Source organism: Bactrocera neohumeralis, chromosome 3 (genome assembly GCF_024586455.1).
Source record: "Bactrocera neohumeralis isolate Rockhampton chromosome 3, APGP_CSIRO_Bneo_wtdbg2-racon-allhic-juicebox.fasta_v2, whole genome shotgun sequence".
In the NCBI taxonomy this organism is placed as follows: Eukaryota; Metazoa; Arthropoda; class Insecta; order Diptera; family Tephritidae; genus Bactrocera; species Bactrocera neohumeralis.
The window spans coordinates 39,607,184-39,631,109 of NC_065920.1; the positions used below are offsets into that span (position 1 = coordinate 39,607,184).

Here is a 23,926-nt window from a genome sequence, read left to right on the forward strand (position 1 = left end):
TTTCATCCATCCGGACAACATGACCTAGCCAGCGTAGCCGCTGTCTTTTAATTCGCTGAACTATGTCAAGGTCGTCGTATATCTCGTACAGCTCATCGTTCCATCGAATGCGATATTCGCCGTGGCCAATGCGCAAAGGACCATAAATCTTTCGCAGAGTTTTTCTCTCGAAAACTCGTAACGTCGACTCATCGGTTGCTGTCATCGCCCAAGCCTCTGCACCATATAGCAGGACGGGGATTATGAGCGACTTATAGAGTTTAGCTTTTGTTCGCCGAGAGAGGACTTTACTTTTCAATTGCCTACTCAGTTCGAAGTAGCACCTGTTGGCAAGAGCAATCCTGTGTTGGATTTCCAGGCTGACATTGTTGGTGGTGTTAATACTGGTTCCTAAATAGACGAAATTATCTACAACTTCAAAGTTATGACTGTCAACAGTGACGTGAGAGCCAAGTCGCGAGTGCGACGACTGTTTGTTTGATGACAGGAGATATTTCGTTTTGCCCTCGTTCACTGCCAGACCCATTTTCTGTGCTTCCTTGTCCTGTCTGGAGAAAGCAGAACTAAAGGCGCGGGTGTTGAGGCCGATGATATCAATATCATCGGCATACGCCCGCAGCTGTACACTCTTATAGAAGATGGTACCTTCTCTATTTAGTTCTACAGCTCGAACTATTTTCTCCAGAAGCAGGTTGAAGTAGTCGCACGATAGGGAGTCGCCTTGTCTGAAACCTCGTTTGGTATCGAACGGCTCGGAGAGGTCCTTTCCGATCCTGATGGAGCTTTTGGTGTTACTCAACGTCAGTTTACACAGCCGTATTGGTTTTGCGGGGATACCAAATTCAGACATCGCGGCATAAAGGCAGCTCCATTTCGTGCTGTCGAAAGCAGCTTTGAAATCGACGAAGAGGTGGTGTGTGTCGATTCTTCTTTCACGGGTCTTTTCAAAGATTTGGCGCATGGTGAATATCTGGTCGGTTGTTGATTTTCAGGTCTGAAGCCACACTGATGAGGTCCAATCAGTTTGTTGACGGTGGGCTTTAATCTTTCATACAGATACGCTCGATAGAACCTTATATGCGATGCTGAGGAGGCTAATCCCACGGTAGTTGGCGCAGATTGTGGGGTCACCTTTTTTATGGATTGGGCAGAGCACACTTAAATTCCAATCGTTGGGCATGCTTTCGTTCGACCATATTTTACAAAGAAGCTGATGCATGCTCCTTATCAATTCTTCGCCGCCGTGTTTGAATAGCTCGGCCGGCAATCCATCGGCCCCCGCCGCTTTGTTGTTCTTCAGGCGGGTTATTGCTATTCGAACTTCTTCATGGTCAGGCAATGGAACGTCTGCTGCATCGTCATCGATTGGGGTTCGTCTCTGTCCTTGTCCCGTCCATAGCATTTCTTGGACGGCGGTGATGTCAGCCTTTATTTTCGCGAGGACATCAACCAGCTGGGCAGCGGCACCTTCCCAATTAAGGGTCCGGACATTCCAGGTGCATGCCCTTATATCGTAGTCCTTATTTCGTTTGCCACGGTCGTCATCAAAATGGGGGTCTCTCATCCGAGGCTTGTTGTTTCCTTTCATTGGGGGTGTTTTTTACGTGGCGGGTCCCAAACCCAGCGCACAGCCCTATGTAGGGAATGTTTCGCCTTCTCACTTTAGCTCACCTTCAAACGGATGTTCTTAGGCTACCCAGAGGATACTTGGTCAAAGACCGGAAGTCGTGAGCTGCTTGACTCATATGTAAAATAATCGTTTCTGGCCACTCCCAAGTGAATGGCGATCAGAGAACTTTCCTCACTTGCGTGAACTTCTACACATACTCCATCCTCAATACATTTATCTACCTAACCAAAAAATTTGCATTGTCATTACTATCTTACTTAACTGGAAAATTACTGTTAATCTGTTAATGAATACGAGTAATATTTAAGTAAGACACAAAAAGATGATATTTTATATTATGGACGACGATTTGACTGAAAAATTGCAATAATTTTTACTGGAACTGTTTTTTATTCCTCCTGAATATTCGCCTTTTTTCGAGTTATGACTCTTTTTTAACTAGTTAGTTTGCGATATGTATCCTGTTGATATAACACTCTGGACAACAAACCTAGTTTGCACTTAAATGTGTCATTATTGCAAGAAGACGCAAAAGGTTCTATGGTTAGATAAGATATTGAAATCTCAATTGCCTGACAGAGTCATCTCAGCGGTTTTAAGTACAAAGCGAAATAAATGCATAATTTTGCATGAAATGTCGGATCATTTATTTCTTAATGAATTTAATGTTAGAAACTTAGACAAATGTGGTAAAAAAAAATTTCAAAGAAAATGTGCCCGTTTAATAGTTAATAACTCATTAAAATTAACGCGCTGATAATAAAATGTTTTCCATTAGTTCATAACAAAAATGTGGAGAAATAAATAATCTACTTAAGTTCGTTTGTTTGTTGGCGTTATTGTTGACACTTATGGTCTTCAAATATTCTAAACACGCTTGAAACACTTAAAGGCCGCTGACCAGTTATGGACAGCAGCTACAAAAAAGCAAAAACTATTAAATGCATACACGTAAATAAATAGTCATCATGTATCGACATATATATTTTTGCTGTCAAAATTGAGTGGCTGCGATAGAATCTTTGCTTATCTATGGAGAGGCTTGCAGTACTTGGCACTTTAGTTGAACGCTACGTTGTGGTCACTTCGTATATAAATACTTGCTGCCATATATAAATATGAATAAATTATTGCAAGACTTTGGTGCACTTAGCTTTTAGAAGTCAATATTGTCAGTTCAGTTTAGACAGCGATGTTAAACACACCAAAATACAGACTTGTGACGGTGATCGGGCTTACTTGCCTCTTTTTGAGCGTAAATGGATGTTCTGCAAAAGTGAGTTGGTGCAAATAAAATAAAATATTTCCACATTTGAGCTACCGTAATAAGTGTTGGTAAAAAGTGTAATTATAATAATTGAAAGTAAATTAATTAAATTATTCATATTATCATAAAAATCAACACAGTTTACAAAAATTACTGAAAATAAAATAAACAGGTAAGGACGGGCTAAGTTCGGGTGCAACCGAACATTTTATACTCTTGCAACTTGCAAGAATCAAAGCCAGAAATACTTTAAGGTGTAAAACCTATCATATAGAGTAAAGTCAGTCGAATGTTCGAAAATCCTGATATTAGTTATGTAGGGGTTAGGCCAAGTTTTCGCTCAAATTTATGGATTTTAGGCACAAAGATACTCTGTTATGAGTAAAATACGCTCTCTTATTTTCATTGGGATAACTCACATATTCACCGATATACATACATATGTATGTGGTACAAAGTCACCCGGAAGTTCGAAAATCTTTATATTAAGTTTATAGGGGCTTAGAGAAGTATTGGTCCGATTCAACCAATTTTTGACATACAAACATACCATTATATCCTAATATCTTATCCCTTAATTTCAGTTAACTTTAGACTCTAAAGTCTTGAACAGTTTTTATTGGATTTAAGCAATTTTTGGTCATAAAGTAGCACACACTGGTATATGCCCGTGTCTCCGAATCCCTTTTTTCCGCCAGCGCATATTCCAAAAGACCAAATTCCCAATTGTGACATTTTCCGAGAGACCAAATTTCTAATAATCACATTCTCCGTAAGTCCAAATTTGCGATCATCACATTATTCCAAAGACAAATTAAAGCAACCTTAAGAATACTAAATGAAATTTTCATTCCTTTTTGTAAAAAAATGCATGAATATACTATTGAAATTGCATACGACTGTTTGTTTTTTTGTTTAAGTCCTTTCTTCGCCTTCACAGCTGAAATACATTGTGTTGAATTGAATTGAATTCCCTCCATAGCAAATAATTCCAACCGAGAGAAGGTGTGTATGCGATTGTGAGAAATGAACAATCGAATCACAACAAGCGTTGACTGTTTCGTATCATATTATACCAGCATTGTTGTCTATTTTGCCTTGAATTCGTAAAATTGCAATGGCCAAACTTAGGAAAAATTTATTCATAAATGGATGGAACACAGAGTACATTCTTTGTGATGATGTATTAATTAGTGTTCTAGTAGATGTGACTCTCAAAATTACCGCAGCATTCACAACTAAAATTGCGCTAATTGTCTTATTATTCGTGATTGCATAGAATCATGAATAATTCAATATCGTGAATGATATATTATATTATATATTCTCAATAATCGAGAAATAAAACTATCACTGATGAAATTTTACTCTTCAATATGTCTTATAAAAAAAAATCCGTGATTCATTCTACAACGAGATGAAAATTATGTTACATTTATGATTAAGGGGGTGTTCTTGTCTAGGATTTTGAAACGATTTTTTTTTTTGCACATCTTGAAAGTTTAGACTTTCAAAAATATGACCTTGGAAGGATTTTTCAAAATTCGACCTATTTTCGGAGATACAGCCGATTTTGTGACGTGGCGTCCGTGTTCACTAGAATTGTTTTTCTCAAAACTGACATTTTCGGAACGATACCCACGATTTCTCAGGTTCTACTGGACCGATTTACTTGAAATTTTTATAGAGTCTTCTTTATAGGCTTGTCTATGGTTGGAACTAGCCCCATCCCCAAATTTTTATTTTTATTATTTTGAAAAAATTCGAAAAACTTTTTTCAGGCAGTCGCCATTTTGTGAAAAAAATGTTTCCCACTTTTCCGTAGTTCCGGCCATTGCGACATTATTCTAGATTAATAATCTTTTTTTTTTTGGTTTCAGATAACTATTAGGGTTGAAATCATGGGTATGGTCACGTGCAAATTTTTAGAGACCCCCCACTTCGTTAGCTCATAATTTTTGAAATTTTTTACTTTTAGTTTTACGTAATTTGGATGAGTTGAATTTAGTGATAAATCCTTTGATTGAAATACTTGACTCGGAAATGTTATGTTATTACCTAGTGCATATAACACTTGTTGAGTTCAAAATTAAACAAAAGAACCATCCCAGTAAACATATCACAAAATTGTTTCGTGTGAAAAAGAAATAGAAATAGTAAAAACCAATGTAAATTATGGTATGTCCTTTTCTAATTTTGAAATCATCTGGCAAAATGTTCACTGGGATGTCATCTGTTATTCGAAAATGTTCATTTTTATGCATTTGCAATGGATAATGAGTGGATCTATTACATTTTTTTTAGCTTTTACATGTAGAACAATTTTTGCGTGTACAAAAAGCTGCCTTCAGGTGATCTTGCGGGTTAGAGGGTTAAAAAATGGGATTTTGCCAGAATGCATGGTTCGAATTAGTGCAGGCATCCGAAGGAATGTTGGGAATCAAAAACATGCGATAGTTTATAAATCGACGATTGGAATCCAAATGACGTACCGATATCAAAAAAGCTGTCGGGCGGCGCGAAGCTGGTAAACCCCCATAACTAACTAAGATGGTCCAAACGATGTAATCGTTCTGATTTTCTTGGAGAATTCTTCGGATATCCGCTTCGAGGTCAAACCAACAATATGTCGTCCCACCTGTCGCAACGTGAAAATTTAGATTTGTAAATGTTTTTCGTCAAAGAAAATTGTTACTTTCTGATTAACACTCTATTAAGTAATTTCCTTTCCTGAATTATTCATTAAAATGTTCACTATATTATTAAAAGTTACACATAAATCACCTCTTATTTGCACTGCACGATTTACTGATGGACTTTGTGGAACAAAATTCCATGATAAACTAGGCCCCCCTAGAGAGTCAGCCAAAAGATGACCTTGTTCATCATTGGTATTTCGATTACCTCCGCGATACCAATCCATTTCTTGCATACGCTCTGCAATTGAACGATGAATACTATCTGCTCGCAGATTTCGTGCCGTGTTATCATACGTGAGAGTAGCTTGCATTGTGATGGTCAAGTCAATGGGTTGTGCGTGATTTTGGTTGGCTGGAACTGTAATTGTGGTATAACTATCAACTGCGTGCCTATTTTCATTCGACACGTCAGTGGTTATGATGTCTGGGTTATAGCGTAGTTCGGCAGCAATGCGTTCTATATCGTTATGATAGTTTTGCCCGACGGGGACAGTTACGGGTAGGGAGCAATGGGCATTATTAGGATTTAGCTGTCTTTTACGGCGATTCAGTTGAGGGCCGCACAATTCCTTTTTATTGTCGAATCGATCAGAAAAACTATTTATCAGTCTATTTACCTTAGCAAACGATTCACTAACACTTGGTTGAGGTGGTCGCCGTTTGAATCTCTCGTTCATATCATTTACGATTGAACTTTGGACAGCAACATCGCCTACATAGAATAAGAAATATATATGTGTATTACATTTATGTAGTCCTTAGAACGCCAAACCTGTTTTTTATAAAATGTTTTTTATTTACCTCTGTAACTAGGATTTGCTGACCCAACTTCAACCTGATAGGGCACGCCACACATCACCCCAACAGAGACACATAGACCCACAAAAAGAACAATCAACTTCATGTTCAAAGAAATGTATGAATTCGAAGAGAATGTTTCACGACGAAGTCTCATACAAGAATAGAATATTCATAATGTGAATGCCAACTTATATATTCTTTTATGCACCGGTGTGCGATAACGTTTTTTTTTTTGTTGTTGTACATATGAAAAAAAACATACCCGTTTACTTGTGTAACACACTTGTGTAATATACAACTTAATTTATTTGAAAAATATTTAACTTTATATAAACGATATTTTTCTTCAAGCTAAATGTTTATTTATTTCGGAGGTCCATGAAGGTTATCGATTTAAACGGGATCGTATGTATGTGGTGCTAACTGCAGCGCGCGGGATTGGTATCGCTAGATTAGAGCGGAGCGTGGCGCAGATTTATTTATGAGGAATGCACCGCGACCTTTGGTCTATTGTGCCCTCCAGGCGCTAACGAATGTATGCACATAATGGGTTGTCAAAAAAGTCTTGCGGTATTTTTATTGAATTTTTTTTATATTGAAATTGAAATGAATTTTTGATGACCCAGCTCTTGACCGATGCTACGGCTGCTACTATGCCGGTCTCTTTCGACCAATTCAGCGATTTTATCGCAATTTTCGACGACAGGCCTTCCGGAGCGTGGCGCATCTTCGACCACCTCTACACCAGAACGAAAACGTTGAAACCATCGTTGTGCGGTGGAAATGGAAACTGTATCGAAAATACCGCAAGACTTTTTTGACAACCTAATATATAAAATTGATGACAAGATCAACGGTGATCAGACGGCGATCCAATTGAAGTATAGATGCGATAGCGAAGCGGACCGGGTGATGACGACGGGGCGCAGTGTGTCAGCGAATGTGTGTATGACGAATGTGGTGTCGTCAAATATGGTGTATTGCTGTGTTTTATTAGTTTGTGCCATTTATTCCGGTTAAAGTGGGTGGGTGCTTAACTCCCTTAAACAGCATGATCACCCAGTTATCACGCGTATAATTCCATTGTTGTTTTTGCGGCATCGAATCATTTTTCAGTCAAGCTTATCGTGATTTCATTTTGCTTTCATTGAAATAAATTCTGTTTGCAGCAAGTAGCCAGTAAACATTTCACAAGATTATTTCGTTTGAAGAAGAGATAGACATACCCAGAGAACCAAAGTTTGGGAAAAAAGCTATACAACTTTTTCCCAACTAAGTTTGGTGTACGATGTTTGACCTCTTTTTGGCATTGATTCGGACATATGAGTTCAACAAAAGAAATGGCCTACGTAACCAAATTGACATGTATGAAATCAGCATATGACAAAATCAATAAAACTGAATTGAGATTAGCAATAAAGATTTGGGCTAGGAAAAATAAAATAGAATACAGAGAGCGATTGCAATTTAGAGCGAACGGACAAATGATAAGCTTTGAAAATATAGTTGAAAAATTTTATTAGAATTTTTTTATTTTCAGCATTTTTGGTTGTCGGAATTTTGGTCGATCGAAAAATTGTCGTTGGAGACTTGACCGTGAATGGCACACACTAAAGGCATTATTCGTGCAAAGTTTAACCCCGTTATATTAATTGGTTCTTGATTTGTGTACTAGAAAGTAAAATAATCAATTGGAATTTAAAACTGTGCTCTATGGGAAGTAGGCTTTGTAATTTTCCGATTTCGCTCATTTTCACAACGTGACTTAAAAATATAAAAAGAAGGGCACATACCAAATTTAGTCGAAATCGAGATATGAGATTTCACCAAAAAGTGGTCGGTGCCCATCGTCCATTTTCAAAAAATATTGCCCACAGGGAAAAGGGAGTTTTGCAAATTTTAGTTGGATTGGGGTGTTGGAATTTCTAGATTTAATTTCTCAAAAATGGGTTCATTACTCAAATCTGAAAATCATTGAGTGGTTATATTGGCACTTTACAGTAAAAATATTTATTCATTAATGTTACGAATTCTTGGTAACTTCTGTCATATTTGGATATTTTGATGTTATTAGAGACTGATGGTAGTTTCGAAACGGCCAAACTTAGCTGACCTTCTGGAACTAGTGAAGTTCATTTTGTCTCATTTGGAAAATTGACTTCTCTGCTGAGAAAGCTTAGGTTTCATTTAACTCTAACATATCCTTTCTTTGCTTTCATGAAATTTTTGCTGAATTTTGTACCTGTTTTCTATTATAAAAAACCCATAATTGAACCCCGTTACTAAAAATCATTTCAACCGTTTGAGTTGGACATATTTTTCGTACAATTCCAATTGAAAATTTTATAGCGGTATAAAGTTGAAATTTACTGATATGAAGGCTACTAAAGAGAAATATTTTGAGTACCGCTTTGAAATGTTTACTTAATATATTTATGTTTATACCATATGTATATAAGAGCAGACTACTCACAAAAATACCAACTTAACTTTAGTTATGGAAACTAAATTCTTCGCTTTACTTTTCAGTAAATAATTATTTAAATAAATACAAATATGTTATTAAATTTATTTTTCGGTTATTTTTTTTCAAGAGCCTTAACCGGACCTTCACCATTGACCATGTAGGCAATACATTTTTAATGGACGGCTTGCCATTCCGATATGTCTCAGGCTCGTTTCATTATTTCCGCGCTTTGCCTCAAGTATGGGCCGAACGTTTGAAGACAATGCATGCAGCCGGCTTAAACGCCATCGATACGTGAGTATAATAGTTTATATGGTTGTCTTTCCATTTGCTATGAGCAATAACGCAAGATTTGTCAATATTTTATATAATAAGGACCTAAATTAAGAAAATTTAATCCGAAATAAATACCTTATCAGAAAAAATCGATGCTTTACCGCAGTTAAGTTAAGAAATACTTCACATGCATGAACATATACAGTTCTAAACCTCTTCCACGTTTAAAAAATATAACAAACTGGAAGTATGGTCTGGTGAATGAACAGAAAATTCATGTCGTTCGCCGTCGCAGTTGGTCCTAAGCCACAATTTCCTTTCCAAATATTTGATTAGAGAGCATTGAATAAAATTTCTTCACTATATAGACGTACATATACATACTTAAACGGTTTAAAGGAGCTAATTATGTTCAGTCTAGATCACTTAAAGTGACAGGAAGGCTAGCAGTCGCGGGGAAGCACTTCGTAGACGGGACTTCTTAAACCTTTGTCCCGAGGCTACATATATGCGCCCATTAAATTAAATTTCATTGATAATTTTTACTATATATTATACATAAATACAATACATACTAAAGTATGTATATATTCATAAATTTAGCTACATTGAGTGGTCTTTGCATAACCCGCACGACGGCGTCTACAACTGGGATGGTATTGCTGATATTGAAGGCTTCTTGGAATTGGCACAAAAGGAAGGTTTATATGTAGTGCTACGACCGGGTCCATACATTTGCGCGGAGCGTGACAATGTAATATAAGCTTTAAGTAAGACTTAAACATTAAAAACTAAACAAAAGTTTGCATTTTCTACAGGGCGGATTGCCACATTGGCTTTTCACCAAGTATCCCGAAATTAAAGTGCGCACCACTGATCCTTACTATCAATTGGAGGTAAGCAAATGGTATGCAAAATTAATGCCGCGCCTACAACGGTTTCTCTACGGCAATGGTGGTCCCATTATAACGGTGCAAGTGGAAAACGAATATGGAGCCTTTTATGCCTGCGATGCAAAACATCTGCTTTGGCTTCGCGATGAAACCGAAAAATATGTTCAAGGAAATGCAGTACTTTTCACAACGGATCAACCTAATAATGGTTTGGAATGTGGCAAAATTGAAGGCGTACATGCGACAGTTGATTTTGGAATAGGTAATTAAAGTTTATTCTTAATTGGTATTAATATTTATCACTACCATTGTGGTTATTAATGAACACAGGTACCAACTTCGATGAACACTGGCGTGCAATGCGCAGGGTCCAACCAACCGGACCGTTAGTAAATTCTGAGTTCTATCCCGGTTGGTTAACCCATTGGGGAGAGGAGAATCAAAGACGTGATGGGATGGAAGTTGCAGATTCCCTGAGGTAAGACAAAACACAGATACATAAGCCGAAATATTTCGGGACACCCTTTATTAATTTGAATTATTCGCAAGAGGCAGTAGGAAAACAACCCAAAACGCGTTCAATATTTTAAAAAAAGAAATATTGCATAATGAAAGAAGTATTATAAGGAAGGAGTGTATCGACATTTTTCGATTTATTTGTGTTTATCTTATTGCATATATCTATCTTCTGATCGTTCTTGATATCAACAATAAACTGACCTTTCGTTTCCATTGCCTGCAGACGAATACTCGAAGCTGGCGCCAGTGTAAACTTTTACATGTTCTTTGGAGGCACCAACTTTGGTTTCACCGCTGGCGCTAACAATTATGGAGACTATGTAGCTGATATCACTTCTTACGATTACGATGCCATAATGGATGAGGCGGGTAATGTCACTAAGAAGTTCGAAATGATACGTAAAGTCATAGCCGACTTTATCGACGTGCCAAACGAAGAAAGCTGCAATGGTTGCATAGAAACGCAACGCTTGGCTTACGGTAATGTAACGCTAAAGCCCATAACAAATTTACTCTCAGAAGTAGGACGCACTACATTGGCGAAAGGCGAACCACTGTTAGCCGAAAAACCACTCACGTTTGAAAACCTGGATCAGTACTCCGGCCTAGTTTTGTACGAAACCGAATTGCCACATTTGGAAATCGATCCGACAGTTCTCACAGTCAATGAATTGCATGATCGTGCTTTTGTATTTGTAGATGAAGAGTTGGTTGGCACGTTGTCGCGTAAGAACGGTATCTTGTCGGTGCCATTGAGCAAAGGATGGGGTAACGTTCTACAAATTTTGGTAGAAAATCAAGGACGCATCAATTATGAAACTATGAACGATACCAAAGGTATTTTAGGTACGGTAACAGTGGAACGTTTCAATGGCGAAAACAAGAAGTCAAGAATTGGGTCACAACTTCATTTCCGTTGGAAAGTGAACAAATAGTATTGATTTCAGCAACGCTTAAAAGCGAAATGAAAGCAGACGTAGTACCGAAAAGCAAACTTCTACGAAATGGACCTGTAATATATCACGGTGAATTCACAGTAGAAAAACTCGGCGACACTTATCTAAATCCAACCGGTTGGGGCAAGGGTGTGGCTTATGTCAATGGCTTCAATTTGGGACGCTATTGGCCGTTGTTAGGACCTCAAACTACGTTATATCTTCCTAAGGATTTGCTAAATGTTGGCACGAACACGCTGGTTCTTTTGGAATACCAGAGAGCTAACTTAAATGAGGCAACTGGAGAGTATACCGTGACACTCGACGATAAACCTCAGTTAGATGGATAATTAATTGCTAATTAAAGAGCGTTTTGTTATTGTTGTATTTTCTTTTTTTTTAACTGGGAAGTGTTTTTTAATAAACATTGCTATTAAATGAAAAAATAATAACTTAATCTTATTGCTTACGAAATGAATCATGTAATTTGGACTCACCCGAAAGTTGATCTTAAACTTAATTAATAAAATTCTCTGTTTTTAGACTGTTTCAAGCAAGTCTGAGTTCATACTTGAACCTAAGCACATAAATTCAATTATGCCTTTTGGCCTGGTTGAAAGATCGCGTTACACACAAAATAGCTCTATCCATGTCACTAACCTTAACTAGAATACTGTCAAAGTTGCATGCTATTTTTTCCACTCGTGTTCGACTTTCAAAGGACAATCTGATAAAAAGCAATAAGAACGACTTTCCGCGGCAATGTTGAAGTCGCAGAAAACGCCAAAAAATACAATAGTCAGCTACAAAGGGAATAAGTCAGAACATGATAAAACAATCAAGAGACAATATGGCTATGCGTTCTGGCTCGAGGGCAAAGCCCAGCGACCTCATTTTCCCCTACTCTACGCATCGGCTCACTTAGCTTGTGATACATCTGATAGATTGTAGAAATTTCGGTTTAAACTATTCCCTCACACACCGCCATTTTAGCCATATTTGGTCCTCAGCGATTTTTTCTCTCTCGCAAACTCAAAAAGTGGTTTCACTCAACTTAGAAAGTGAGGAGCGAATATTTTGAAGGCCACGACAGTAGGATCCAAGTAACCGGTACGGACCCTTGGAGAACCGTTACACAAATTCCATACTCTATATGGATGTTTCCATTCAAAAAAGTTCTTCCACTGTTGGATCAAAATTTTTTGAGTCCAAAGAGCAAAAACCATATTATTTGGCAATTAACAACTGATCTGTAAAATATTTTAATATGTAATTTCTTTCAGACAACTTTACTTATCTGATCCTTATGCACGAAATAAATTTCTACAAGTTTAAAAGGTTTTGTTAACTAAACATTTACTTAGTTTCTGTTTATTAGAGTAAAGTGCTTATACATATGCAGTAAAGTACATATATGTATGTTCTTATTATATGTATACATTTGTATATGATTGTACATATAAGCAACATAAAACGTAAGGGCGTCACAACTTACAACAAATTTGCTAAGTACTTAAACTATTTAAATTAAAAGAAAAAAATTATGAACATTACAAGTATATACAAAATCAAAATAATTTTTAAAAGAGCTTTTCAGCATCATGCCTAAACAAACTTCAGATATTTTTGCTGGGATTTAGAATATGATGCCGCGATCTCGGGGCTACAAGGGATATAGGCTAAAAGAGTAGGTTCTTTAGATTAAGAATATGTATGAATATAAAGCTGCCGCTGACTTATTCCTTTCAATATATTTGTATTTAAAGTTCAAAAATTCACCAATTTCATGTAAGATTTATAGCAATACAGGGCATTCCCACAAAAATTTAATAAAAACAAATTGTTTCCTAATTAAATAAAAACTATTTTACTTTTGTATGTACATTTATGCCCGGTTTCACAGTCCATACTTAAGTTGTGCTTAAGATAAAACAGGAAAATAGTGTTTTACTGTTCATACTTAAGTTATGTTTAAGTACTGAAAATGAGAGACATAAGCAGTGCTTAAGTAACAGTTGATTTTTGTTTTGAATTTTTCAGTTATTGGTCAAAAGAAAATAAAAATAAGAAATTATTTTTTGTGAAAAAATATGGAATCGCATTGGGTTTTCCACCTGTTCCAATAGGTGCTCCGACTCGCTAGACGTAAAATTCGGAGTTCTTTTGTTGTTTTCATCCATTTTTTTATGTACAGTCTGTTATAATTTAAATATTTCAAACATATTTTTATGGATGACATTTGTAAAACATATGTTGCCCATAACGTTGCCATATATCATAATAAAATTTTATAGAAATTAAGCATTGACTGTGAAACGCAAACGACTACTCAGTCTGCAACAATGCTTAGCTAAGATTTTATTTGGGCATAACTTAACAATGAACTGTGAAACCGGGCAATAATTGCTTCTAAACGTTTTACAAAGGCATATATATATATATTGCATATATTATTAATTTGGAAAACCTCTTCTTTCAGCCCACATTCTTTTAATTCCCGTAATCGCGGGATGCTATTCTAAAATTCATCCGTTATTTCTACAAATAAAAATATTTATGTAATTGTTGTATTTACTACACTTACGATTATTTGCTTACAGGAAAATGCTTGGCAAACGAGAGAAATTTATCCGTTTCGTAACACTATATAATATTTATAACTATCTAAAAAAGTGTGTGTACATAACCTACATAACATTTTATGTAATCAATATTTTATAGTATAATGGAAGCATTAAAGAAAGTGTTTAACATATCTTGAATATCATAAACTGCCTAAAATACGCCTTACCACTGTTCTTTTTTCAAAGTTTTATATCTTAAAGTAACAAGGATATTTTATAGTTTGTATTCAATATAATATGTGGATACCTCATTAAAGTTGAATACACCTATGAATGTTATTTTAGTTTTCTGTTATTTACCTGTTGTTTGCTAGATACGCAACTTTCCATGGTTTGACGAAGCGCAGGCAATTAATTTAAGCCGCCTAATGCTTACAGATAGTAATCGAATAATCTTAATTGGTGTTACATAAACACAAACAATAAGCTTTAGATTTAATATAACGATTTATAAACAATGCACTCAAAACTAAATACGTATTACAAAGTAAAACATTGAAAATATCAAAAATAAAAAGTAAATAAATCAAATAAAGAAGAAGAAGGAGAGACAATTATTCTAGCTTACTTGTAAGATTTACTTTTTTTGGAATGGAATTTTCTAATTTTTTTTTCCTTAACAAATTATAAAGAAACATTTTTTAAATACTTTCAAGATAATATCAATTTTTTCTTTGTACGCAAAAGTTGTCAAAAGGCAAATACTTATATTAAAGAGATTTTTTACTAAGGGTTATTATAATAATAATTTCTTTATATTTGGGCAGTGAAAATACATCATACGACAACAGGGGGAGTAAAAGAAGGCAATTGTACGCCTTGCCTTAGATCATATTAATATCAGGCGTTAATATTAAAAAATGATATGGTATGAAAAACCGTAAAAAGTGAGATGAAAAACAAAAACAAACTTTTGTCAAAATTCCATGGCTGATCTGAATTTTTGTGTTGAAAATTGAGATTCCTTTGCAAGTTCAGTTTATATCTAAGAGTTTTTCAATACAGAAATCTCTTTTAGTTAATAATAGTATGTGATGCTAGCTAATTGTTATTACTTATATACATACATACATATAAATCAGTACAATATTCGTCTGTCAAATATCTAACTAATTTGTATTTAAATGTAAGTACATACCTAGACATATGTACGTATTAGTGTGGAGCAAAATGATGCTAAAAATTTTATGCAATTTGTTATATTTTTAATGGCATGGGGAAAAAGTTTCGCTTCAAAGAGTTATAGACCCAAAAAAGATTAAAATCTTAGCCTGCGTTTTGATTGAACAGATTTTTATATTTTTATTTGTATTTCTAAAAAAGCTTTACTAGCTCCTTGTTTATATTTTTGTATTATATAATATGTACACTCGTGGCCACGCAAACCTTACCACTCAAAATTTTCAAGTATTGTGCATATTTGACTGCACTTTACAACGGTACATTTTGCGGTATAGAAATTTTTTATTTAGAAATAAGTTAATAGCATGTTATTTATAAAAAATATTAAAAATTAAAAACAAAACACATTCAGCTATAGATAAATCAATTGAAGGATAGTGAGCTTTCCAAAATGAGACTGACATGCGATGAACAAATGATATTTTTAATTTAATTTCAGTTACACTATAATTGAAATTAATATTTTATTTTATTTTTTTTAATTGAAACACGAAGTTTAAACGTAATAAATTTAAAACTATAATTATAATTAGATAATATAATTTAGTTTACTCCTGCTTACTAAAAACATAAAAAAAAACAAAATTGAAGAAAATCCCGAACGAACGAAAAAGTCCGAAAAAAATTTAAGTATAGTGGTAAGGTTTGCCTGGCCACGAGTGTATATACTTTTCTGTAAATGTACAGCAGTAACATTACAATGAAAACAAAAATTAATAATCACCACCCTAATACATGCATATGTCATATCGCCTATTTTTATTTAGTTTACATTTTAAGTGTAATTCCTAACGTGTAAAAGTAATTTTATACTCACTTATTGTGGTCTCACAAAAAACTAGATTTTTGCGTTTCGTTTAAGCTAACAAAACTCACCGAGTACTTTTTCGTTACACTTATTAGTTTATTTAATCGTAGGACTAAATCTGCTTAATTACTTTGGTTTGAGCCTTTTATTTATATTGAATAGAGCATTAACACAGTTAGTCTTTACTTGACTCTGCTGATAAATAGTTAGATGGCCGTGAGCGCATTTTTTCTTCCGTCCCGAATAATATGCATGCGCTCCAACCACATAAGGACGAGTGTATTTAAAATAGACATTTACTTATGCAGTATACTTTTTCTGGACTAATAGTAATATCTTCACTTATTGCGTTTAAATAGCAACAAAACAGTATATCAGGTTACAGTTTGCTATACTTAATAGACTTTTCAAGTGCATCAAAGTTGTTGTGAAAAAAAAAAAAATATATGTATATACATAGGTGTGTTATTTTTGTATGTAGCATATAACCTTTGTTTGCTTAGCTTGAGTTGCATCATTATAAGTCAAGTTAGTTTTGTTTTGTTGGGGTGAGTATTTTGAAAGCTGACCAAAAGAGTTATCACAGCTGCAATTTGAGTTTAACTTGAAAATTAGTGGAAGCATGTATCGTACGAGATTTTAATATTTGTTAACTAAAAAGTGTAAATATATAACTAAATTCATACAAATCGAACTTTAAAAAGCCTTAATCACTATTCAGTTGATGTTGCTTTCTCAGTATAGGTGTTTGCATGTCTCTATGTTTCTCTAAGTTCGGTATATATGTACATATATATGTCTCTAACTCATAATGGTAGCATAGTCGGAAGTTTAAAGCTTACGTTTAACCGTTTAACTAGTTTACTTTGCATTACTTTACCCGTTCATTTTCACATATGCACTCTTTCATACTACACCCACATGCTGCGGCGGGTCTTGTAGCCGACCTAAATGGCAGTGGGCCTTGGCGGTATGCCATTGCATGGCGCGGCGGAAGGTATTTGTCAGTGATACTTAGATTTTTGCGCATTTATATCGGCGCGTAGATTTTGTGTGAAGCAAATGCCAAGTATCTGTAAATTAAAATTATAAGTTAGTGTATGTTATATAACTACAGTCATAGGGATTAAACAAAAGCATTAAAAACATAATTCAAATTAAATAAAACAAACCTGTACGAAAATAAGTATAATAACGCTGGTTGAAATTATAATTAAATTACGCTCAATCCACTCTTCACCCGCTTGTACGCAGCCTTTTTCGTAAATGATTTTCGATAATTCAAAATTCTAGGATAACACAAAAATAAATAATAATAAAAGTATTAGTAGGATAAAAACTGTAGAAATAAAAAATAAAATAATTTATAAATTGTTAACACGCAGCTTAAATTATCACTAGATTTAAAAAATGTTAGTACAACAGGACCTGCACTACAAGTATACAAATGCAGGAAGACGCTACACTAATCAGGTGTGCTTCCAGCCAATCTTCGCCTGCTCGCAAACAACCGCGCTCATAGATGTGTCGTTCCACCGGCTATAGCCCAACACCAGTATTTAATAATTCGAGTGATTATTCATTAAAAAGTTCATTCCATTATTTAGTAGGCAGCAAATAGAGCATTAGTAAGAGAATAGTACAGAATTAGTAATGAAATGCAAAGAACTGCTTGGTTAGGCTTTTGTTTCTATAACTACACATACATATCCTTCTTTGCGCACATCGTAGCCACACTGCTTATTCTTTATTAATTCGGTTGGTCGCCGACGGCAACATGAAAACGGCACTCCACATGCTTCCCGACTCCCAATGGCGCTGGATGAGCAATTGAAATAGTTATTGCTATCCCAATCTTTTGGGCCATCAATTCCACAACACTGCAGCCAATCTTCTTGTATCCAGTCGATAAGATTTTGCTGATCTGGATCCTCACGGTAGTGGATTATGAAGGCACGTAATCCCTCGGTAGCTTGATCTTTTATCTAAATTAAGGTGAGAATCTGTATAAATAAATGTAGTAAATGTATTGCAACTGGTATGAACTCACCCAACCCTTATCCTTTAGTACAAAAGTTAATATGCCCAAGCTGATTTCAAATGTCAGCAGCAACGACAGGAATACTGCGTACTTAAATTTTTTTTGGATAATGTCAAGAGAATAAAGAAATTATTTTGAGGCTGTTGTTGTTTTTGTGAAAATTATATACGCTTTTTTTCTACAAGTATAGCTTCAATAAGAGCTCTTGACGACCCTACTTTAAATTGTGTTTGATTATTTTAGTTATTCCTGATTGCATCACCATTATGTTTACAAAAAATTTACGAAAATTCTTACCAGTGACAAGAGACAGGTATTTTCTCGTAGCGCTCCAACGCTTCCAGTAAAGCCAATTATAAATGTGATTGTGCCCGTACAAATTAATACAAAGGCCGGATCTAAGGCTATAAATGTTAGCTTAGCCAAATTACTGAACATATCTTTTTCATTCCAAGCCCAAATACCAACGGCCAGAACACATAATCCAGCAGTCTTCAAAAAAAAAAATAGAAAAAAAAACTAACTTTATGAATAACTTCATTTCCATTTAACTTACCCAAACAACTACGTTGCTGCTGAAGAGTAGATATTTTAAACAACAGCTTATCTCAGTGGTTTCGCGACGGTATTTCCGTACGGAAGGCATTTTTGTTACTTTGTTATATATATTTATATGTTTGCTATACTACCAAAAAAAATTGACTTGTATGAAATTGACCTTATACAAAAGAATGTAGAATTTGCTTTCCCTAGGCTGTTGCCTTGAGCTACAAAAGTATTCCCTTCGTCTTTACAATAACCACTATAATAAATTTAAAAATATTGCTATAAATGCATATTCTCTTTTTTATTTATTAAACATTGCGATATATTGGAATTTTTTGATGTGGGTTAAATTTGTAACAAAAATATTTATAGAAGTTTTCTTGTAAGCTTTTCTTGTCAGATCAGTTTTTCCTTATTGGAACGAATGTCAACACAAACGAAATCAAAAAGTGACAGTGACGTCCTCAGAAATGGAACAGTTTCAAATATATTAAATTTCAAGTAAACAATTTGGTAATCAACAGTTTCGTTTTTAATATATGTGCTTTTCCTTAACATTCTGACTTAAATAATACAACAGTAACTTAACGAAACTGTGAGAAGCTTTATGAAGGTATGCATTTCGCTATTTGATTCAAAAAAAAAAAACAAAAAATTCACCTGGCATTCTAATAATTTTTAAAATTAGGGAAATGTATACAGAACAATTAAATTACTATTAAATTAAGAAAAATAAATAAACATTTTGTTAGTACCTGTATCTATGGGTAAAAATAATCTTGAATGCAAAGTACACTAGAACGATTTCGTTTGATATAACTACGTTTTTGTAAAACATTATTATTATTTTTTTTAAAGAATTAATAAATTTTGTAATAGTTGCAAATAAATATTTTTGTTTCGAAGACGTAATGTCAAAATAAACGGAACTAATATATTCTTATTTTTGTTAACAGCATTAACTATTGTGAATGGCTTGCTAAGAAGAGGAAAGTTTGTGCTGTGAAGGAAAGAAGTATATTGGGTTATTGAAATAAATTACAATTTAGGTGATAAATAGCCAAAATGTCCGATAATGAGGATGATTTTATGTGTGAAGATGACGAGGATTATGGATTGGTATGTTTCCATAAATTTGTTTTAAAGTATAGCATGTTCTAGCAGAGTAATAATGTTTTCTTGTTGACCGGCTTTACTGGCTTCCTTTGCAGGAGTACTCGGAAGACAGCAACTCGGAACCAGATGTGGATCTAGAAAATCAATATTACAATAGCAAAGCCTTAAAAGAAGAAAACCCAAATGGCGCGTTGGCATCATTTCAGAAGGTGCTGGACTTAGAAGGTGGAGAAAAAGGGGAATGGGGTTTCAAAGCGCTTAAGCAAATGATTAAAATAAATTTTAAATTGGTGAGGCAAATTTCAGATTGTACGATTATAAATGGAGAATTAATGTGTGTGGTTTTACAGAATAATTACAATGAAATGATGGAGCGTTACAAACTTCTATTGACTTATATTAAAAGTGCCGTCACGCGCAATCATTCGGAAAAGTCAATAAATTCTATTTTGGACTACATTTCCACTTCCAAAAATGTAAGTTCTGCTTTATGTAATTGTTTATACCATAATTTGGTAAATAATATTTTAGATGGAGATTTTGCAAAAGTTTTATGAAACTACATTAGATGCGTTAAAGGATGCCAAAAATGACCGCCTTTGGTTCAAAACTAACACCAAATTAGGGAAACTATATTTTGATCTTGGTGATTTTATCAAATTGCAAAAAATATTAAAGCAACTACACTTGTCGTGTCAAACTGATGATGGTGAGGATGACTTAAAGAAAGGCACACAGTTACTCGAGATATATGCACTAGAGATTCAAATGTATACCGTGCAGAAAAACAACAAAAAGCTAAAAGCTTTATATGAACAATCATTACATATTAAATCAGCAATACCACATCCATTAATCATGGGTGTAATACGTGAGTGTGGCGGAAAAATGCATTTGAGAGAAGGTGAATTCGAAAAAGCACACACAGACTTCTTTGAAGCGTTCAAGAATTATGATGAATCCGGTTCTCCACGACGCACAACTTGCTTGAAGTATTTGGTTTTGGCAAACATGTGAGTTAAAATATATTATTTAGTATCCAAATACATTCTACATTTTAGAAAATCCAAAAATAAAGCATGACATACATTTCATGTTCAAAACAAATTAAAAATTTGAATTTATGCGTATACAGATATTTTTAAGTTATTAATTATACACATTCTTCGTAATTTCTATAGGTTAATGAAGTCCGGCATAAATCCCTTTGATTCGCAAGAGGCCAAACCATATAAACAAGATCCCGAAATTGTGGCCATGACGAAACTGGTTATTTCGTATCAAAATAATGATATAACAGAATTCGAGTCTATACTAAAGACTAATCACAAAAGCATTATGGATGATCAATTTATACGTGAACATATTGAAGATCTGCTTCGCAATATACGCACACAGGTACTGATCAAACTGATACGGCCTTATAAAAATATTGGCATACCCTTTATAGCGACAAAGTTGAAAATAGAGGCAGCAGAAGTCGAAAGTCTATTGGTATCGTGTATACTAGATAAGTAAGTACGAATTTATTCAATAATCTAATTTTAAAATGTAATACTTTTTTATAATTATTGAAAATGCTTTAATTTATTTTAGCACGATCCAAGGACGCATCGATCAAATTAATCAAGTGCTACAACTTGATAAAGAAAATAGCAATGCAGCGCGTTACAATGCCGTGGACGGTTGGGCGAATCAAATTTCGTCGCTGCATCAGGCTGTGGTCAACAAAATGGCATAAACGATAGTGTAGATTTGTGTTAAGCGGGTTAAAAACATGCTTGCTACAATAAAGGATCACTACATAAATGGAAGATTTGCCTATTAATTAGTGTTCTTTATTTTAATATTGTTATTTAACAAATTTAAAAATGATGCGGTTTATCAATATTTTTAGTATTTCCATCCTTTTTTTAATTTGCAAAATTTAATTTCAACGTCTTCAATAAAAATGATGTTATTTGAATAATACGAAAGGCTTTCGAAAACACGCACTTATTACATAAATTTTTCTAATAATAGTAAGTTACCTTTATTTTTTCATGTAAAGAGCATTCATATTACTTAATTTAATTTAATTTTTTTTCTTGGTTTCCAATATTAAGTTTTACGATAGATATTTGCTGGAACTCACCCACACACGTAATTTGTAAATAAGAAATGCCAAAACACACATTGGCACCACAAGTAGCAAACCGCTACAAGCGACTAATGCGGAAGACACGGGATATTCGCCCCAATTAAGTATTCTGTATATATATGGTTTACCTATGCTGCAAAGTAAAATATGTGAGGGAAGTTTCTTTACAATTTTCCACAATGCCTTAGAGTACTTACACATTTTCGCCGCCTATCAGAAAATATACTATCGAAAATACTAAATATGCGATGACAATGAGCGCTGGATAGACAAAGTGTATTATACGGGTGGGAAATGCCACCACAACTTGGTCGATAATCATTAAAACCGAGTTGATTGCATGCGAATTGATGTTGTGGAAGTAGGCAAGACAACTGTGATTATCGGGTCCATCGAAGAAGTACCGATACAACCGTATGATTTCGATGCGATGTATGCCTTCGGGGACTTTAAAATTCGAAAATGGATATATAAAAGCCCAATAAAGAAATGATAGACCGATAGCACATACAAATGCGGATATATGCAGATGCCAGTATAATTTCACGATCCAGCGTGGGCAAGCTGGAGATGAAACACACATACAGTATACATGAGTACAACCAGAAAAAGTTAAAACATGCATACGTGTTTTTGGCGCAGTGAAACAGTAGACCGTAACTAGTATGGCGCTGAGTAGCGCGACAAATGTACAGAGCGAGTAACCCCAATTGGTGAAGTAAATAAACCATTTGCCATCGAAGAAAAACAGCTCCAAGCTCAAACCCATAGTGACCGCCAACCAGGTGGCAAAGCACCAGCGGTATATCAAGAATAGTATGGACCACTCACTCTTCTGCCACTGTAATGCAAATGATGAAAATTGGTGAATTAAAAATGCCTAGCGTGTGTAGTGCTATTATGCGCACACTTGTGATTTGAAAAAACTGTTTACTGGCTCGTCACCGTTTCGCCGCCAACAGTACCAACAGCAGCACCTGCTGCACTGTGAACCGCTCTGAAAAATTATTCGTTGTTCAGCTGAGGGATTATGCTCAGTTTATGACATTCATGGATACCTACTTCACTTATTTGCACTTGTACATCCATTTACAGCCGGCCAAAATGCTGCCTTTTTGTTGCAATCGCTTGTTTATTAAATATATTATTTTTTAGTTATTTGACTTTTTCTGTGTTTTTTGTTTCTTTGCACAAACTTCTTGATAATATTATTTCCGTTTTGCCAAAGTCATAAGCGTAAAATTTTGTTGCAGTTCGATGGACAAAAAGCGAAATAAATTTTGTTTATTGAAAAAAAAAATAAATACAAAAACTCGAGTCAATTATTATATGACAATCATATAGTAACACATACATATGTACATAAGTATTTAACAGTTATGCTTTTTTTGTAGCTACTTCCTAAAGGAGTTGAATGTACTGTTATAGAAAATGTTTTCGTTGGATCATAATATTTAAATTTTTGTTTGTGACATGCTGGTGTAATGTTCCCCGCCTGCATAAATTAAATGATAAAATATAAAATTTCATTGAAATCGGCTAACAGTCATGCCCACCAACTAACACATATAAATTGAATACAAGCAAAAACGTTAAGATCGACTGTAGTAAAGTCATAATGCTCCTCACAGGTGCATTTCTTTTAGTGTAAAATGTTCTAAATATTTCTTTATATTGATTTTGGAGCTCAGTTTGTACAGCGGCTAAATGTTATAGAAAATCTTTGCCAACTAAAATCAGAGATTTCGGAATGATATTTGTCAATTAAAAAAATTTTCCAAACAGGGACAATTGTTTGATCGTTCGGTGGCCCAATATTGGCGGTTGCGACAAATAACCTGAGTACAAATCAACTTGAACAAAATTTCGGATCGATGCCTCTCAAACTGAGGAACTAGTTCGCTCATATATAGACAGACGGTCAAACAGAACAGACGGACATGGCTAATTCGACTTAGCTCATTGATCTGATGATTTATATA

General features: G+C 34.7%; 5 protein-coding genes across 8 annotated transcripts; 2 read left to right on the top strand and 3 right to left on the bottom strand.

Annotated features, from left to right (window-relative positions):
• Nucleotides 1–2,722: 2,722 nt before the first annotated feature.
• On the top strand, nucleotides 2,723–11,939 carry LOC126752572 (beta-galactosidase). Its single transcript, XM_050463483.1, is given in 7 exon segments — nucleotides 2,723–2,906; nucleotides 8,992–9,158; nucleotides 9,744–9,894; nucleotides 9,959–10,295; nucleotides 10,364–10,511; nucleotides 10,776–11,425; nucleotides 11,428–11,939. Coding segments are annotated over 7 exon segments (1,947 nt in total). The 5' UTR covers nucleotides 2,723–2,822; the 3' UTR covers nucleotides 11,838–11,939.
• On the bottom strand, nucleotides 5,134–6,566 carry LOC126752648 (uncharacterized). The gene is made up of 3 exons (XM_050463597.1): nucleotides 6,398–6,566; nucleotides 5,682–6,308; nucleotides 5,134–5,535 (listed from the first exon to the last, which is right to left on the bottom strand). Exons 1-3 carry the CDS (start codon nucleotides 6,549–6,551, stop codon nucleotides 5,270–5,272), a joined length of 1,047 nt encoding a protein of 348 aa, XP_050319554.1. The 5' UTR covers nucleotides 6,552–6,566; the 3' UTR covers nucleotides 5,134–5,269.
• Nucleotides 11,940–12,817: 878 nt separating the features above from the next.
• LOC126752655 (tetraspanin-5) lies at nucleotides 12,818–19,102 on the bottom strand. Of its 4 annotated transcripts, XR_007666015.1 has the most exons (8): nucleotides 18,699–19,102; nucleotides 18,440–18,634; nucleotides 18,152–18,232; nucleotides 17,808–18,086; nucleotides 17,530–17,640; nucleotides 17,274–17,390; nucleotides 16,982–17,174; nucleotides 12,818–16,687 (listed from the first exon to the last, which is right to left on the bottom strand). XR_007666015.1 is itself a non-coding variant. In XM_050463610.1 (7 exons), exons 1-7 carry the CDS (start codon nucleotides 18,786–18,788, stop codon nucleotides 17,106–17,108), a joined length of 942 nt encoding a protein of 313 aa, XP_050319567.1. In that variant the 5' UTR covers nucleotides 18,789–19,102; the 3' UTR covers nucleotides 12,818–17,105. The 4 variants fall into 4 exon arrangements, 3 of the variants coding, with proteins under 3 accessions (XP_050319567.1, XP_050319568.1, XP_050319569.1); XM_050463610.1 differs by having other exon boundaries at nucleotides 12,818–17,174; XM_050463611.1 differs by lacking the exon at nucleotides 17,530–17,640 and having other exon boundaries at nucleotides 12,818–17,174.
• A 558-nt stretch (nucleotides 19,103–19,660) lies between these two features.
• Nucleotides 19,661–21,618, top strand: LOC126752612 (COP9 signalosome complex subunit 2). Its single transcript, XM_050463547.1, has 6 exons — nucleotides 19,661–19,807; nucleotides 19,900–20,094; nucleotides 20,155–20,280; nucleotides 20,336–20,817; nucleotides 20,986–21,318; nucleotides 21,401–21,618. Exons 1-6 carry the CDS (start codon nucleotides 19,754–19,756, stop codon nucleotides 21,543–21,545), a joined length of 1,335 nt encoding a protein of 444 aa, XP_050319504.1. The 5' UTR covers nucleotides 19,661–19,753; the 3' UTR covers nucleotides 21,546–21,618.
• Nucleotides 21,619–21,840: 222 nt separating this feature from the next.
• On the bottom strand, nucleotides 21,841–23,435 carry LOC126752718 (protein rolling stone-like). Its single transcript, XM_050463695.1, has 5 exons — nucleotides 23,007–23,435; nucleotides 22,855–22,941; nucleotides 22,572–22,785; nucleotides 22,142–22,508; nucleotides 21,841–22,077 (listed from the first exon to the last, which is right to left on the bottom strand). The coding sequence occupies exons 1-5, from the start codon at nucleotides 23,031–23,033 to the stop codon at nucleotides 21,912–21,914; spliced, it is 861 nt and encodes a 286-aa protein (XP_050319652.1). The 5' UTR covers nucleotides 23,034–23,435; the 3' UTR covers nucleotides 21,841–21,911.
• Nucleotides 23,436–23,926: the final 491 nt, after the last annotated feature.

Coding starts and splice junctions, on each gene's coding strand:
- LOC126752718 (XM_050463695.1), bottom strand. CDS start 23,033: ATGGATGTACAAGTGCAAATAAGTGAA. Junction 22,786..22,854: donor ACAGTTTTTTCAAATCACAA/GTGTGCGCATAA, acceptor TTTGCATTACAG/TGGCAGAAGAGTGAGTGGTC. Junction 22,078..22,141: donor CTGATAGGCGGCGAAAATGT/GTAAGTACTCTA, acceptor TTTACTTTGCAG/CATAGGTAAACCATATATAT.
- LOC126752648 (XM_050463597.1), bottom strand. CDS start 6,551: ATGAGACTTCGTCGTGAAACATTCTCTTCGAATTCATACATTTCTTTG. Junction 6,309..6,397: donor AGCAAATCCTAGTTACAGAG/GTAAATAAAAAA, acceptor TATTCTATGTAG/GCGATGTTGCTGTCCAAAGT. Junction 5,536..5,681: donor TCGTGCAGTGCAAATAAGAG/GTGATTTATGTG, acceptor ACGTTGCGACAG/GTGGGACGACATATTGTTGG.
- LOC126752612 (XM_050463547.1), top strand. CDS start 19,754: ATGTCCGATAATGAGGATGATTTTATGTGTGAAGATGACGAGGATTAT. Junction 20,281..20,335: donor ACATTTCCACTTCCAAAAAT/GTAAGTTCTGCT, acceptor ATAATATTTTAG/ATGGAGATTTTGCAAAAGTT. Junction 21,319..21,400: donor GTATCGTGTATACTAGATAA/GTAAGTACGAAT, acceptor AATTTATTTTAG/CACGATCCAAGGACGCATCG.
- LOC126752655 (XM_050463610.1), bottom strand. CDS start 18,788: ATGCCTTCCGTACGGAAATACCGTCGCGAAACCACTGAGATAAGCTGT. Junction 18,233..18,439: donor ATACCTGTCTCTTGTCACTG/GTAAGAATTTTC, acceptor AAAAAATTTAAG/TACGCAGTATTCCTGTCGTT. Junction 18,087..18,151: donor TACTAAAGGATAAGGGTTGG/GTGAGTTCATAC, acceptor ACCTTAATTTAG/ATAAAAGATCAAGCTACCGA.